The 13428-nt window shown below is 36.7% G+C and overlaps 1 protein-coding gene across 3 annotated transcripts in view; it reads right to left on the bottom strand.

The window, feature by feature from the left end:
* Positions 1 to 12640, bottom strand: part of plekhg4 (pleckstrin homology domain containing, family G (with RhoGef domain) member 4) — an 89172-nt gene extending 76532 nt beyond the window's left edge. For all 3 annotated transcript variants that reach the window (XM_056461752.1, XM_056461753.1, XM_056461754.1), the window contains exon 1: positions 12475 to 12640. In XM_056461752.1, the coding sequence (XP_056317727.1) occupies positions 12475 to 12477 (3 nt within the window). In that variant the 5' untranslated portion in view covers positions 12478 to 12640. The remainder of the gene's footprint in view (positions 1 to 12474) is intronic.
* Between the last annotated feature and the right edge of the window lie 788 nt (positions 12641 to 13428).

Raw genomic sequence — 13428 nt, 5'->3', positions numbered from 1 at the left:
TTTCCTTCGGCTTAGTCCCTTTATTTATCAAGGGTCGCCACAGTGGAATGAACCACCAACTTATCCAGCATATGTTTTACGCAGCGGATGCCTTTCCAACTGCAACCCAGTACTGGGAAATACCCATACACACTCACATGCACACACATACACTATGGCTAATTTAGTTTATTCATTCCACCTATAGCGCATGTGTTTGGACTGTGGGGGAAACCGGAGCACCCGCAGGAAACTCACATGAACATGCAAAATCCACACAGAAATGCCAACTGACCCAGCCAGGACTCGAATCAGCGACCTTCTTGCTGTGAGGCGTCAGTGATAACCACTCAGCCACGGTGCTGCTCATAAATGAAAATCTGAACGATTAAAAATGTCATGTCACTTCCATCTTTCAAAGTCAGTGCACAACTAGCTGTAGTTATTATAGCCGAGCAATGTCTGTTAGTCCAATTTTGACATTTTTGGTATATTTTGCAATATTAAATTTTTAAACGATGAATTATCGTTTTAGTTTTAAAGTATTTAAACAAAAATATTATCCTTGCATACAGTATAAAGAAACTAGCATAGTGGTTTGAGAGATGACAGGAATGTAATATGTCCAGACTTGCATCTGACAAAGAAGTCAAACATAGAATATCATAACTAGAGAGATAAGATAATCTATTAGAAATGTGGCTCAATTTAAGTCAGAAGAATAAAGGAGACTTTGTTCTTTGAAATGCATTTTTTTGTAAATTGTGGCTGAGCTTTAACAGATGTGTAAAGCAATAAGAGGTGCAGTCCAATATGTGCACATGCTCTTAAACACACACACACACACTCTGACTTCAAGAGACGACGTATGGTAGGGCAGACTTGACCTTTCACCCAGCACAAGTGACAGAATCAACCAGCTGTCTATTAGACAGTAAAAGAGAAAAGAGTGACAGAACGAGAGAGGTAAGCTACCCAAAAGAGTGGGCAAATATTTCCATTTCCAGTGTTTATCCTGTCCCAGCTGATCAGGTGACCAGGCTATTGTGTATGAGGGTGGCACAGAGGGTTAGAGTGTGGAAACTTTGGCAGCATACAATGTGGTGGTGGTACGTCAATGGGGAATTATGAACACAAAAGAGGCATATAACCCTCTTTCTTTCTCTCCACCCCAACCCCCAAAATAGACATTTTTCTACTTCGTTATCAGCAGACTGATAAGAATAAGGTTCCGGACATTTGGACATCTAGCATCTACCAACTTCCTGAGGAGGTGAAGCAGCTGTTGAACCATGACACTTTTCAGTCAGCACATCAAATGATTGTCCACTGCTGCTGAACTCACTCACAGATCACTAGGTCAGATCTACCTGGAATCCAGTGCTCGTATAGCTCACCAGTAGAAAAACACATTCAGGAAATATTTATCCAACGGCTGGCTAAAATAATGGTACATAGATAGACAATTTTCCAATGAAATGGATCCCTGGAGAGACCATTTTTACTTGAGAGAACAGGAAAAGACTTCATAGATCCGAGCAGGCCTAAATATGGAACAAGTACGGCTGTCAGCAATGTTTCTTTTACAAATGTGTTGACAGGATTGGTATTTTGGCAAGATACTTTATTAAAGAGTTACATTAAAGGGACAGTTTCTTTTTAAAATATTTAAAAACACAAATGAAGTTTAACAGAGCAAGGAAATGTTCACAGTTTGTCTGATAATATTTTTTCTTCTGGAGAAAATCTTATTTCGGTTAGAATAAAAGCAGTTTCATTTTTTAAAAACCATTTTAAGGTCAAAATTATTAGCCCCTTTAAGCATTTTTTCCCAATAGTCTACAGAACAAACCATCATTATACAATAACTTGCCTAATTACCCTAACCTGCCTAGTTACCCTAATTCACCTAGTTAAGCCTTTAAATGTCACTTTAAGCTGTATAGAAGTGTCTTGAAAAATATCTAGTCAAATATTATTTACTGTCATCATGGCAAAGATAAAATAAATCAGTTATTAGAAATGAGTTATTAAAACTATTATGTTTAGAAATGTGTTGAGAAAATCTTCTCTCCGTTAAACAGAAATTGGGGAAAAAAATAAACAGGGGGGCTAATAATTCAGGGGGGCTAATAATTCTGACTTTAACTGTATATTCCATTACCGTTTACCTGACAGTGTGTCTTCATTTACTGTTTCAAACAGTTACTGTGTTTTATTTTTTTAGACTGCTCTGACTGAATTCATACAGATTTAGAGTGATCATAGTGTGATTAAAGAATGAAAAAACAGCAATTTTGAGTTAAGCATCAATTAAATTATAAATTATAAAAAACACAGACAGCGCAAGTAAAATATGAGGAAAGAAATTGTGCTAAATGCTAAAACAGAGCTCATCACATTCCTGAGGTGAGTGAGGCAGAAAATGAGAGCTGTCTGACATTCCACAGGGAATCAAACCTGATGCTCACACAAGTCATAACTGTTCAAACAGCCCTCAGAAACATCAATAAACCTTCCCCATGTGCATTTTAAAAAATGATTTACAGTAGATGACCTGCGATAAGTTTCTATCTACAAATAATTTAGTCAGCCTAAATGTTAAACGCTATACACCGGTTAGAGAAGATTTGATGTTTATTATGGACAAATATGGACATTAGACCAATGATATTGGAAAATTATACCAGAAAACATACTAGAAAAAAATTATACATTTAATAGATTTGCATTCAGACCTTCACTTCACAAGTCCCAACCTTACCAAAAATAAGTAAATATTCTTACTGATCATGCAATTCAAACTTCTAAAAAGAAGTCCCAGTATAATGAAAATCTAGACAAATGAAGTAATGATGAAGTAATGACAAACAAAGATTTTATTCTGATGCCTGGATTGTGTTTAAACTGTAGCAAGCAAAATCACAACAACAAAAGGGATTTTTGAGCATTCAGTCCAATTTATGTTCACATTTTGCCTAGTTTTTGGTTTGTTTATATACATTTAATTTTGTGCTACATTTATATATCTGACCTGGGTTTTCAACTGGAAGCAGAGCTACCCCCTTCCTTTAGCAGCTTCAATTAACAACATAAAAAGAGAGATCCTCTTAATTTAATCAAAGCCTGTCTAATGTGAACAAACCCGGATTCTTAATTTTGTTGTGTGGCTTTACAGCAGTATTGATGAACGTCCCTCGGATGATGACAGCAGTATAGAGTGTCATATCAGAGTTCTCTGAATGCTTGAAGAGTGGAAGTCTTCAGACAGGCCACATGCTGACCTAGAGGCGTCAGGCCAGCATTCTGATTAACTCTGCCACTGCGCTGGCAGTAAACAGTGAGCCTGAAGCCAAGACCCATAAGAGGCCCTGTCTATCTACAGTTGTCTACTTAAAACAATCAAATGAGCATCATTAGCATCATTTGGGGCCTACAGTCATTCTTGAATGGTTTGTAGAGTGTGACCAATGGATGTTTGCATGTTCCTGTTTGTCTTAACTTTCTAACACCAGAGAATAAAAACAGAAACCGATGTGATGTAGATTCAAGCATCACAGATTTCTGAAAAAGTAAGAATGGGAAAAACTTGAAAACTTTCAAGTATTCACTGAAAGATTAAAGTTATGATTTTTTTGACGACACATTACATTTAAAAAAAGGAACATATGGCACGCAAAATCTGCATTTACAAAAAATATACTGCAAATTTTAATATGAATAATTTTTTTTGCCGAAATTGTGGTCTAGGTGATTCATAAAATCCAAATCAATGCAAACCAGTACTTCGAGAGTCAAAAGAAACTAAATGAAACAAGTGGCTCCTTCAAGGATCATGCTTTCAGTTAAAATCTTCAGATCAGAACAGAACAGAAGAGAAGAATAAAGTCTACTACATCTTGGATTCAAGTTTTTGGGTGAATTCTACATTTTTTTGTAACTAGGGATGCTCATTTCGGGTAATTTTGATAACCGACAACCGCCGCTCGTTAACCGAATATTAACGGTTAACTGGTCAGATTAATATTACATTTTATTTTTTAAATAACTGACGTGTCTATTTTGTGTCTGACACATTAAATATTGTATTTTAAAATACTGATTTATTTTAACATGCGAACATATTAACAACAGAACCACAACAGAATATCTTTACACACCTGTAGTGTTTCCAACAGCATAGAAAAAGAATAAACTAAATAAAAAGAGTAAAATAAATAGGCCTGCCCTAGATATTTTTCACTTAAATGACAAATTTAGATTACAAAATGAAAAGATGGACTGAATCCTTTTTAAGAATTGGCATAAGCAGTTTTTTCCCCCATCATATGTTTTTTTTTCCGCAAGTAAAAATAGCAGGCTACCGCAAATCCATCGCTCCATAAAAAAATAGGCCTAAGCATTTAATTAACGCTCCGCTCTAATTCTTATATCAAAAGCCTCAGTCAACATTTTAATACAAGTCATTAAAGATTATATCTTGAGTATCTGGTTTTACCTTAAAGAGTTTGTGTGCTTTTATTTCCTTTCTCACTAGTGGTTCATGTGCAAGCACTGTATGGGATAAAAGACAAGGCTCATGTTGATTTTTTTTATAAAGTATAGGCTACTATATCCTATAACAATTTTGTTGTTTACATATGATTTTGCATTCATTTGCATACATGTTTTATAAGCTGTAAAATGAAAGTCTCAGTTTTGTGTGACCGATCACACCGAACATGCTTTTCCATTCCAAAAACGTGAGGCGCACCACAGTGCCTTTTGTAGCAGACAAGAAAAAAAGAAGCGCAGTTCTCTTTTTTTTATGTCACTAGTAAACAACTGAATCAGCTGGGTATTGTACGTGAGTGTTGCTGTCGATGTTGTCATAATTATAATATTTAATATCACTGTGATATTCAAGATTTGTAAAGTCATACAGCTCTGGACAACTTGAAACAGCAACCACTAGTCTCTTCTCTATCTTTAAATGTTCTCCATAGTCATCTTGACAACACAAACACTGCTCTCACCAAACGGAAACCCCGCCTCTGCTTTCATTTGATTGGACAATGAAAAAGATGTGACTGTCTGTGCCAATGGCATAGTGGAAAGTGCACAGACACGCGCACTCCGGTGTTCACGGCGACCCGAGTTCGATTCCCGCCTTGAGGTCCTATGCCAATCCTTCCCCTCTCTCTGCTTCCCACACTTTCCTGTCAGTTCTCTCTACTGTCCTGTCAAATAAAGGTGAAAACGCCTAAAAAATAAAAAAATAAAAAGATGTGACTGACGTAACATGGTTTTTCTGCTCAGGGTTGGCTTTTATTTCAACTGCGAGCACACAGCGTGCAACAGCAAAAACGTGAGACACGCAAAACACTTGTGGCTGTTAGTAAAAAGCGAGTTCGCTATAATTGGTCCCTTATGCAGCCAAACTTAAAAATATATACATTTAAAATTTTTTATTGTTTAACTGATACCATTAACCGGTTAAAACGGCACCCTTTCAGGTAATGGTTAATTGGTTATTTTGAGCCCCCCTTTTTGCAACATATTTGTAAAAAAAGTCTGACAAGATGCAAAATTAATATTACATCTCTTTTATATCTTCCATCGTTTACACACAGAAATAATCCATTAGCAACCCAATTAATTCTCAGGCAAAGTCATGTCTCTACTTACTTCTGCTATGAATGAGAGAATATGGATTAGGGCTGAGTGGCAGTTGCCAACCGATACACGTTCATCTGAATCAAACACATACGGAGACCAGACTTACAGGGGCCAGCAGCTCTTAGCCTCAAGTGTCTCCTCAAAATAATCCCATCTAATTTTAATCAGTCTTTCCCTGAAATCCAAACCTGTAGATGGGACTCCATCTAAACCCACTGGCACATAATCAGTCAAATACACAACTCAAAATCCTGGGTCTTTGGGGTTAATCTCCAGAACGGTGTACAACTTCAGAGCGCCTGCACTTAGATCAAAGCCTATTCATGAGCCAAACACAAAAAAACGTTGACTTTTGGCCCTCTGCCACTGATGGATTGAGTCCTCGTCTCTTCTATTGTGAAGTGAGACTCCATTGGCTGAAAGCTGGATTGTGTGGCGACACTGTCTGGGGCTGAAATCAGCAGGATGTGACAGAGTAAGGTCATGTGGAAGGGGTTACATAAATTTGTGTGTGTGGAGGGGTGTTCCCTATGTTTCACTTTGGCACAAGCAGTGGGCACCAACTGTGACGATAAACACAATTCAGAAGATCACGTGATCACAGCCATTCAAGAACCTTCAGTTACCTATCCATTAAATGAAGACTTCAACTGAACCTGAATGAGTGCTTCTGAGGGTGACTATGTTTTCGTGTTAACTAACAGGCCTGTGGTTTGAGTAAGTTTAAGTTTAATGGTAACTATCACAACTTTTTGTCTGAAACAGCCATAAGGACCAGCTTGTGTAATGGGTAATTTTAGACACAGCTCTTTTGGCACAGGATAAAATAGGTCACAATGTCTAAAAGGCAGTGGCTACATAACACTCAGGGTGGCACTGGCCCACTAAGACTGAAGGCTGGTCCACCCAGACAAAAATGTTTTTATTATGGGAAAGCAGAAAAGTTTTGTATAGAAAACATGTAACAAATGTGATAAGGCGAATTATTAATGTATTGTCAATTAACAGCACCCTTTATACAAAATTTGATATTCCCCTCCATTGCACAAACTATTGCTCCGGATTTTACCACTTTAGTTTTTTGCTTGATTTGACTGATGCTCTGAGAATGAAGACAATCGCTCTCCAGATTTTCTGGCAAAAAAAGGGCATTATAAGTAAAATAATGAGAACAGTGAGAGAGGTATGATAATATTATAAAGCTCAGCCATTAATCACATTTAAATTTTCAGTATGAAATAAAATCATACTGATAGGCAGAGCAGGTCAGTGTTTATGAGATTCCTGGTCTATATGGCAAAAAATAAATTAGCTATTTTCAGCCTATTAACTTTTCTCTGCAGGTGTTTATGCAGGATAATTTCAGTTTTTAATTCATATTTCAAAAGTTATACAGTCTACTTTAAACAACCCAGACTGATTCTGATTACGTACCCCTATATACATTTTTGGAGAGAGCCAAATAAGTCCCAGGAGCTACATTTTTTTGCTGTTTTTGTGAATCCACCAGAGGGCGCTGTGTACACTCTTTCAGATCTCAAATTACTCTCGCAAGTACTATTCGTGCCTGATGTTCTCACGTAAATCCACCAGAGGCCGCTGTCGTCTTACTGACTGACCAACCCTTCCATAAACCCAACCAATAGTGTTTTAAAAATGCAAAATAGTGTTTATTGATCAGCGTTGATCTGCATCTCAAGTCCGCCGACATAAGAGGTGAGCTACTGGACAACTGGTAACAGCGGAAAAGCTGTCCATACAGAGGTAAGCAGTCAGCTGGTAAGCGGGAAAAGGAACAACGTCATATCGGTCCGTAGCGTTCCTTTTAAAGATAAAATGCAGCCATACGTAGCTCTGGCTACATAATTTGCGCTCTCCAGAAATGTTTATAGGGCTACGTTTTCAGAATGAGCCTATATTGAGTTTAAATAAACAATTGTTTGAATGTGCTAATACATGTAATTTCTTTTACCACAGCTTGTGATAACATATAGTTCAGGTACACTGTCATACATTTTTGTTCTTGTTTCTATTTTAATAATGAACATACAAATTCAATATCAAAATCAGTTCTGAAAAAAATCAAGACTGAATAAAAAAATCTTAATTTTTGTTTTTATGTCTTAAGGTTTGGTTTTAATAGGCATTAAGTGAATGATTTGGGACACATTTTTGCTCACTTTTAGCATAATGAGTGTTGGAAACTCAAAACAGTCAGCTCACACATCATTAATTAATTACTATATTATAAGATATAAGAATCTAGTTATTATACACTTATACGCGTAGGCACTGAGGTCCACCCTATTCCAAGGTCCACTCACTTGAACATTTCTGGCCTTACCACATGGTAGAAAGGCTGTGGGAATTCACCTAAACAAGAAATCTTGTCACTCAAATGTGTGCGCGTGTTGATATTTATGGTCATTCTTTTAGTCTTTTCCTACACAAATGGATCATTCATTTCCCCCTCAAATAGGCCACACAAAATGCTTTTCTTTCCTGCTTAGTGTTTTGGGATTACTACATAAAGACGAGAGACCCAAAGGGTGTGACAGCATTCTTGAAGCAACAAGAGCCACCCAAACAAAATCCATAGCAGTACACTGATACATTATGCATTCTTATCCAGTTTGAGTATTCATTGTCTACTTTTACAATGCATCATCTAAAGTGCTCTTAAATCCAACAGAGGGTTTCAAGTCTTTTAAAAGTATGATTCTTACATTAAAAAGTTGTTTTCACAGTAAGTTCACCCAAAACATTTAGAAAGTTTCAGGTTTTTTTCCATCAAAAATCATTAACTTAATCTTTCCTTTTTTCATCATGCTTTGCTTTTTGCTGTTATTACTGATCCAAATATGCTGGTGTGTAATCCACAGTTTGTGAGACATTTTTATGTTGTACACAAGCAATAAAAAATAAAAAAGTCATTTGGGTTTAACGATATATTAGCCCTACTGACTTTAGTCTAATTTAGAAAGTACATTAGGGTTTTTCACAGCATAGGTGAGTTCAAAATATATGCTTTATGTAAAATTGTATGTTGTGGAATCATCTACAGTATAGTGAGACAATATCTATCCAGCTACTGACATTACAACTCTCTAAAAGTGAAGTTACAAAAGTGCTTTGACACTACAATTCAAAGCAGTCTGTGTTTCGATTATAACAACAGATTGTGAATGAATGAATGAATGAATGAATAAATGAATGAATGGCATGAAAATGACAGATGATTAGCTTAAAGCTTCAAAGCAAACAAGTCAATGCTTGATCCCATATTCCACAGTTATCAGTGTGGGTACTATAGCGTACACAAAAGAAAAGGTATTGCATAGCTCTTTCTCACAACTCCACATGTCTTGAGTTGCATCTGTATGCAGAGGTTCTTCCAAAGTTGACCAGTGGACAGTGATTTACAAGCCTGTAGGACAAAATTAACCCTGAAGGCCTTTAGTCAATATCTCTGAACACTGCCTTGAATCCTATACATCACTTTGACATTAATAAATGATTCTCTCCTACACTGTTAACATCTGTTAATATTCACACACAAAATTATTCAAAGCAAAGTTGACAATAATGAACTTTCCAGCCATACATGTTAGGCAGGTTTAGCATGGACCTCAATATATCCAAATGTTACTTTCTGAGAGCTTAACTAACATGGCATGTGGTTCACTTCAGTGGTGAGATCTTCTGTGAACCATTCATATCCAGCAGTACAGACAGGAAGAAACAGATGGACATCAAGAGAAAGTGGGAAAGAGTTCTATACTCTGTATTGAACAGCTCTGATCAGGAGAAGAATCATGAGCATTCCACTACCACAACAACATAAAGTGCAGCCAACAATGAGATCTGCACTCCTGTTGTCACACAAACATACACCTTCTGTTTTATAAATTAAGGACAGCCATAGACTTCTACTGTACACTTCTATTTAGTAGTAAAGAAATCTAACTCGGCAACAACACAGGTTATCTTTAATGCATTCTACTCCTTTTTATATAATTATATATGTATTAATAATATATTAAATGATATATCCTTTTTAACGCTTACCAAACAAGCAAAATGTAAAATTTCAGAAGTATCATGTGACACTGTACACTGAAAAAAAATATTTCTGCAAAACTGTTGCAAACAATTGGTAACCCTTTATAATATCTACACCCGATGAACCATTTGTTAAGCATTAGGCAATAGTGAATTCATTACCTGTTAAGCATTAACTCTACATTAATGTTAGTAAGCAGTTTATAACTGCAGCTACAAATGCTCTATTGTTGACTTATAAGAACATGCATTATGTGCTTAATAATTGTGTTTTCATACGTTCTTTAATGATTCATTTTTCATTACTAAATTAAGTCACAAAACTGCATGAAGTTGTATTAATAAAGCATTTATTAACATACATAGTAACTATTACTTTATGCCTGAATACAGGGGCATAGAAACCGGTGAAATCTCAAGAATTGTGTTGTTTCAACTTATTTTAATTAAGTAGTTTGAACAGGTAAAAAAATATCTTTTGAGTGTATAAACGTTGATATCAATAGTTTATTATTCATTTAACTCATTCTGAATGATTCTGAAATCCACTAACTACTCTTAAATATAACTGGTTTGTAATACCAATAAATCAATACTTAATTTAGCAATGAAAAATCAATCAGTCACAAATGATGAAAGTACAATTATTAAGCACATTATACACGTGCTATATGAGTCAAGAATAGAGCATTTGTAACTGCAGTTATAAACTGCTTACACTTATTAATGTAGAGTAAATGCTTAACAGATAATGAATTCACTATATGCTAATGCCTAATAAATGATTCGTAGTTTGTAGTTATTATAAAGTGTTACCAAACAATTTTTACGGGTTGAATTTAAACAAACAAATTTAATTTAGTAATGTTCAACTTAATTTGTTGGTTTAAATTTAGCCCAAATAAATTGTTTACAACCACTTAAAAAGATTTAGTAAATTCAAGGAATCATTTTTAATGATAATGGATTAAGAACTACTAAAACCTTGCAATGCCTTCACATTGCAATGACATTTAAAATTGAACATTTCAGGTTTTGTTTTATTTTATTGATTTAATAAATTACCTGAAGTTAGGTAAACCTCCAGACACACACATATCAGATATATCAGCCCACTAGCAAAATGCAGGCCCACTTCCCTATACCTTAAATACTGCAGACAAGGTGTTTGTTATTACTGCTGAGACTCCCTATTCATCAAAAACCCTGCAGCTGTTTTTCTCATGAAGCTCCTGAAGAAAAGAGCGGTGAAATTCTTTACTCAAGAGTCATGAAATCCGTGAAGCACGCAGCTGAAATCTGAAGGGTTAAAGTTTAACACATCAGAGCAGGCTCAAGAACAGTCATCTATACCTGCAAACAGATACAGACAAACCTCAGACCTCTCTAAGGCATCTGAGTAAACCTGCTCTTCAAACATGGCTTCTAGATAACCCAGTGACCCTTGGGCAAAGTTCCATACAGCGAGGTGTGCCAAATTAATTTGGCCTTACTGCTAAATAGCCTAGAGACACAAAAAACTCAGCGAAGGACACAATAAATGAGCCTGATTTAAGGTTCTGACATCTTGACAAGCAGCGGTGGACTTGAATGGATGAGCGGGAGGCTATTCTGCTTTTAAACGCATTTGTTTCCAGTTAGCTCTACAGCTATTGTAAGCTACAGATCACTGAGCTAGAGCTGCACTGTTTCCTGAAAAACTGAACCATATGCAGTTTGGGGGAGTGGATGTTTAGATTAAATTTGTAAATTGTACCCGACGCACTCAATTATAAGGACAGAGCGATTGCTCACAGGACAAGCCCAGCAGCGCTCTTGGAGAAGACACACGCCAGGTCAGAGGAAGTACCTCGGAAAGAGCTACAACTACGAATGTTTGTGGTTCAGCAAGCAGATGTAGCAGAGCGCAACCTGCTCGGAGCGTAATTGTGGTTTGGATTGATGAATGAGCACATGAGCATACTAATAACAATGTACTTCCACTCTAAACACTTCATTTTGCCACGCTTTCCATTCTTTCCTCCTGGGCCCATTTTCAATATCAACCCGGCAAAAACCAAACACAGAGGATGAGGCTAAATTGAATCCACACATGTCAGTGTGTTTTCAAACCCAACGGAGATGGATTTCAGATAAAACACATCACCTTGAAGGCTAAGAGAATGAAAGGCCAAGAGCATTGTACACACACATACACACTTTCCTTCCTCTCAGCATGTTTGACCTCTTTATAGGCTCGCTGAGATGTAAAGGAGACGAGTGTAACGCACAGAACAGCTGGCGTGACAGGCCTGAGCACACACACACACATATGGAAGACCCCAATAGTCATGGAGAGGTCACACAGCGACACATTCAAACCGCTCTATGAAACCTAGAGAAAACAACAGCACACAGTCAGCTCTCAGTGAAGCGTGTTCGTGCTGAATCCACAGTTTCACTCCTGTCTGCTGCATTACCTGTGTCAAGGACAGTACAGACCGCCAACACACACTCTTACCACCTATTCATTAAGATCACACACTGACTATAAGTCTTGTTCACGTGTAACACTGACAACCAGCAACTTATAACACTATAAACATATTCCCAATTAGCAAAACCCTTGTGGTATACACAGTCCCTCAGTGTTGATATTCATTCAGTCAATCAAGCACTACTGTAAAACTCAGTAAAACAGTCACAGTACCCCCTCTATTCCACCCCTCCCCCAGCTCAACCCCCGTAAGGTAAAGCCATTAGCACCTCTAAAACTCCAACTCTGTCTTTACTTACCATGCTGCGGGCTGATTGTCCTTCCCTTCATTAGATTCATTTTCCAGTGAGTCCGGCGGCGTCCCGTGCCGCTGTTGTGTTTTGCTGTGCATGCATGTGTGCTGAGTGGGCAAGTTTGTGTGTGTGTGTGTGTGTGTGTAACTCACTAACCCTTCCACACTGCAGGTCTCCGACACACTGACACACTCCTCACACGCTGCAGCAGCTCACGAGGTAGAGACCGCCCCTCACTCTCTGCACCTCCCCTCTCACGCTGACTGTCTGCCTGTCACTCAAAAAATTCAGGCCACACCCACATATCCAAGCCCCTCCCTATCACACTCTACATATGCTGCTGGAGTAAAACATACACAGTGGGAAAAGAGAGTAATAAAATGTATGGGAGTGTATTAAAAAGTATGTATGGGATGATTTTATCAAAAAGTAAAGAATAAAACTATAATTAGTTTATAATTATCAGTATAATTAGAAAATAATTATAACTTTGACACATGTCAAGGTGTTTACTTTTAGTCCATGCAAAGAAAGCCAGTCGACAGTTTGATAAGGATCTTTCTTTTGTCTGTGAAACATAAAAGTTATGCAGGTTTGGAAAGACATGAGGGTGAGCATATGATTCATTTTCACTTCTGAGGGAACATCTCTTTAAATTGTGTACTTTTATAAATCCCATTTAAATATAGTAATAATAATAATAAGCTAAAAATCACCATTTTAGTGTTTCTATTAATGCTAATGCACTATTAGAAATTTCATACAGTATAAAAATTAAATCATATAAACTAAAAATAAATATAAAAATAGATTGTCAAAACACCTGAATAAAAAAAACTTTCTAGAAAAACTACTAGAAAAAAATGAGCTTAAGCACTAAACTTATTAAAACTGTAATAAAGAATAAAGGTAAAAATTATTTAGAAAGGGTTTGGAAAATGCTTGATATATAGGAAATAA

This window comes from Danio aesculapii, chromosome 7 (assembly GCF_903798145.1).
Source record: "Danio aesculapii chromosome 7, fDanAes4.1, whole genome shotgun sequence".
Lineage (NCBI taxonomy): Eukaryota > Metazoa > Chordata > Actinopteri > Cypriniformes > Danionidae > Danio > Danio aesculapii.
The sequence above is the reverse complement of the archived record's forward strand: the minus strand, read 5'-3'. Positions and strand labels throughout refer to the sequence as shown.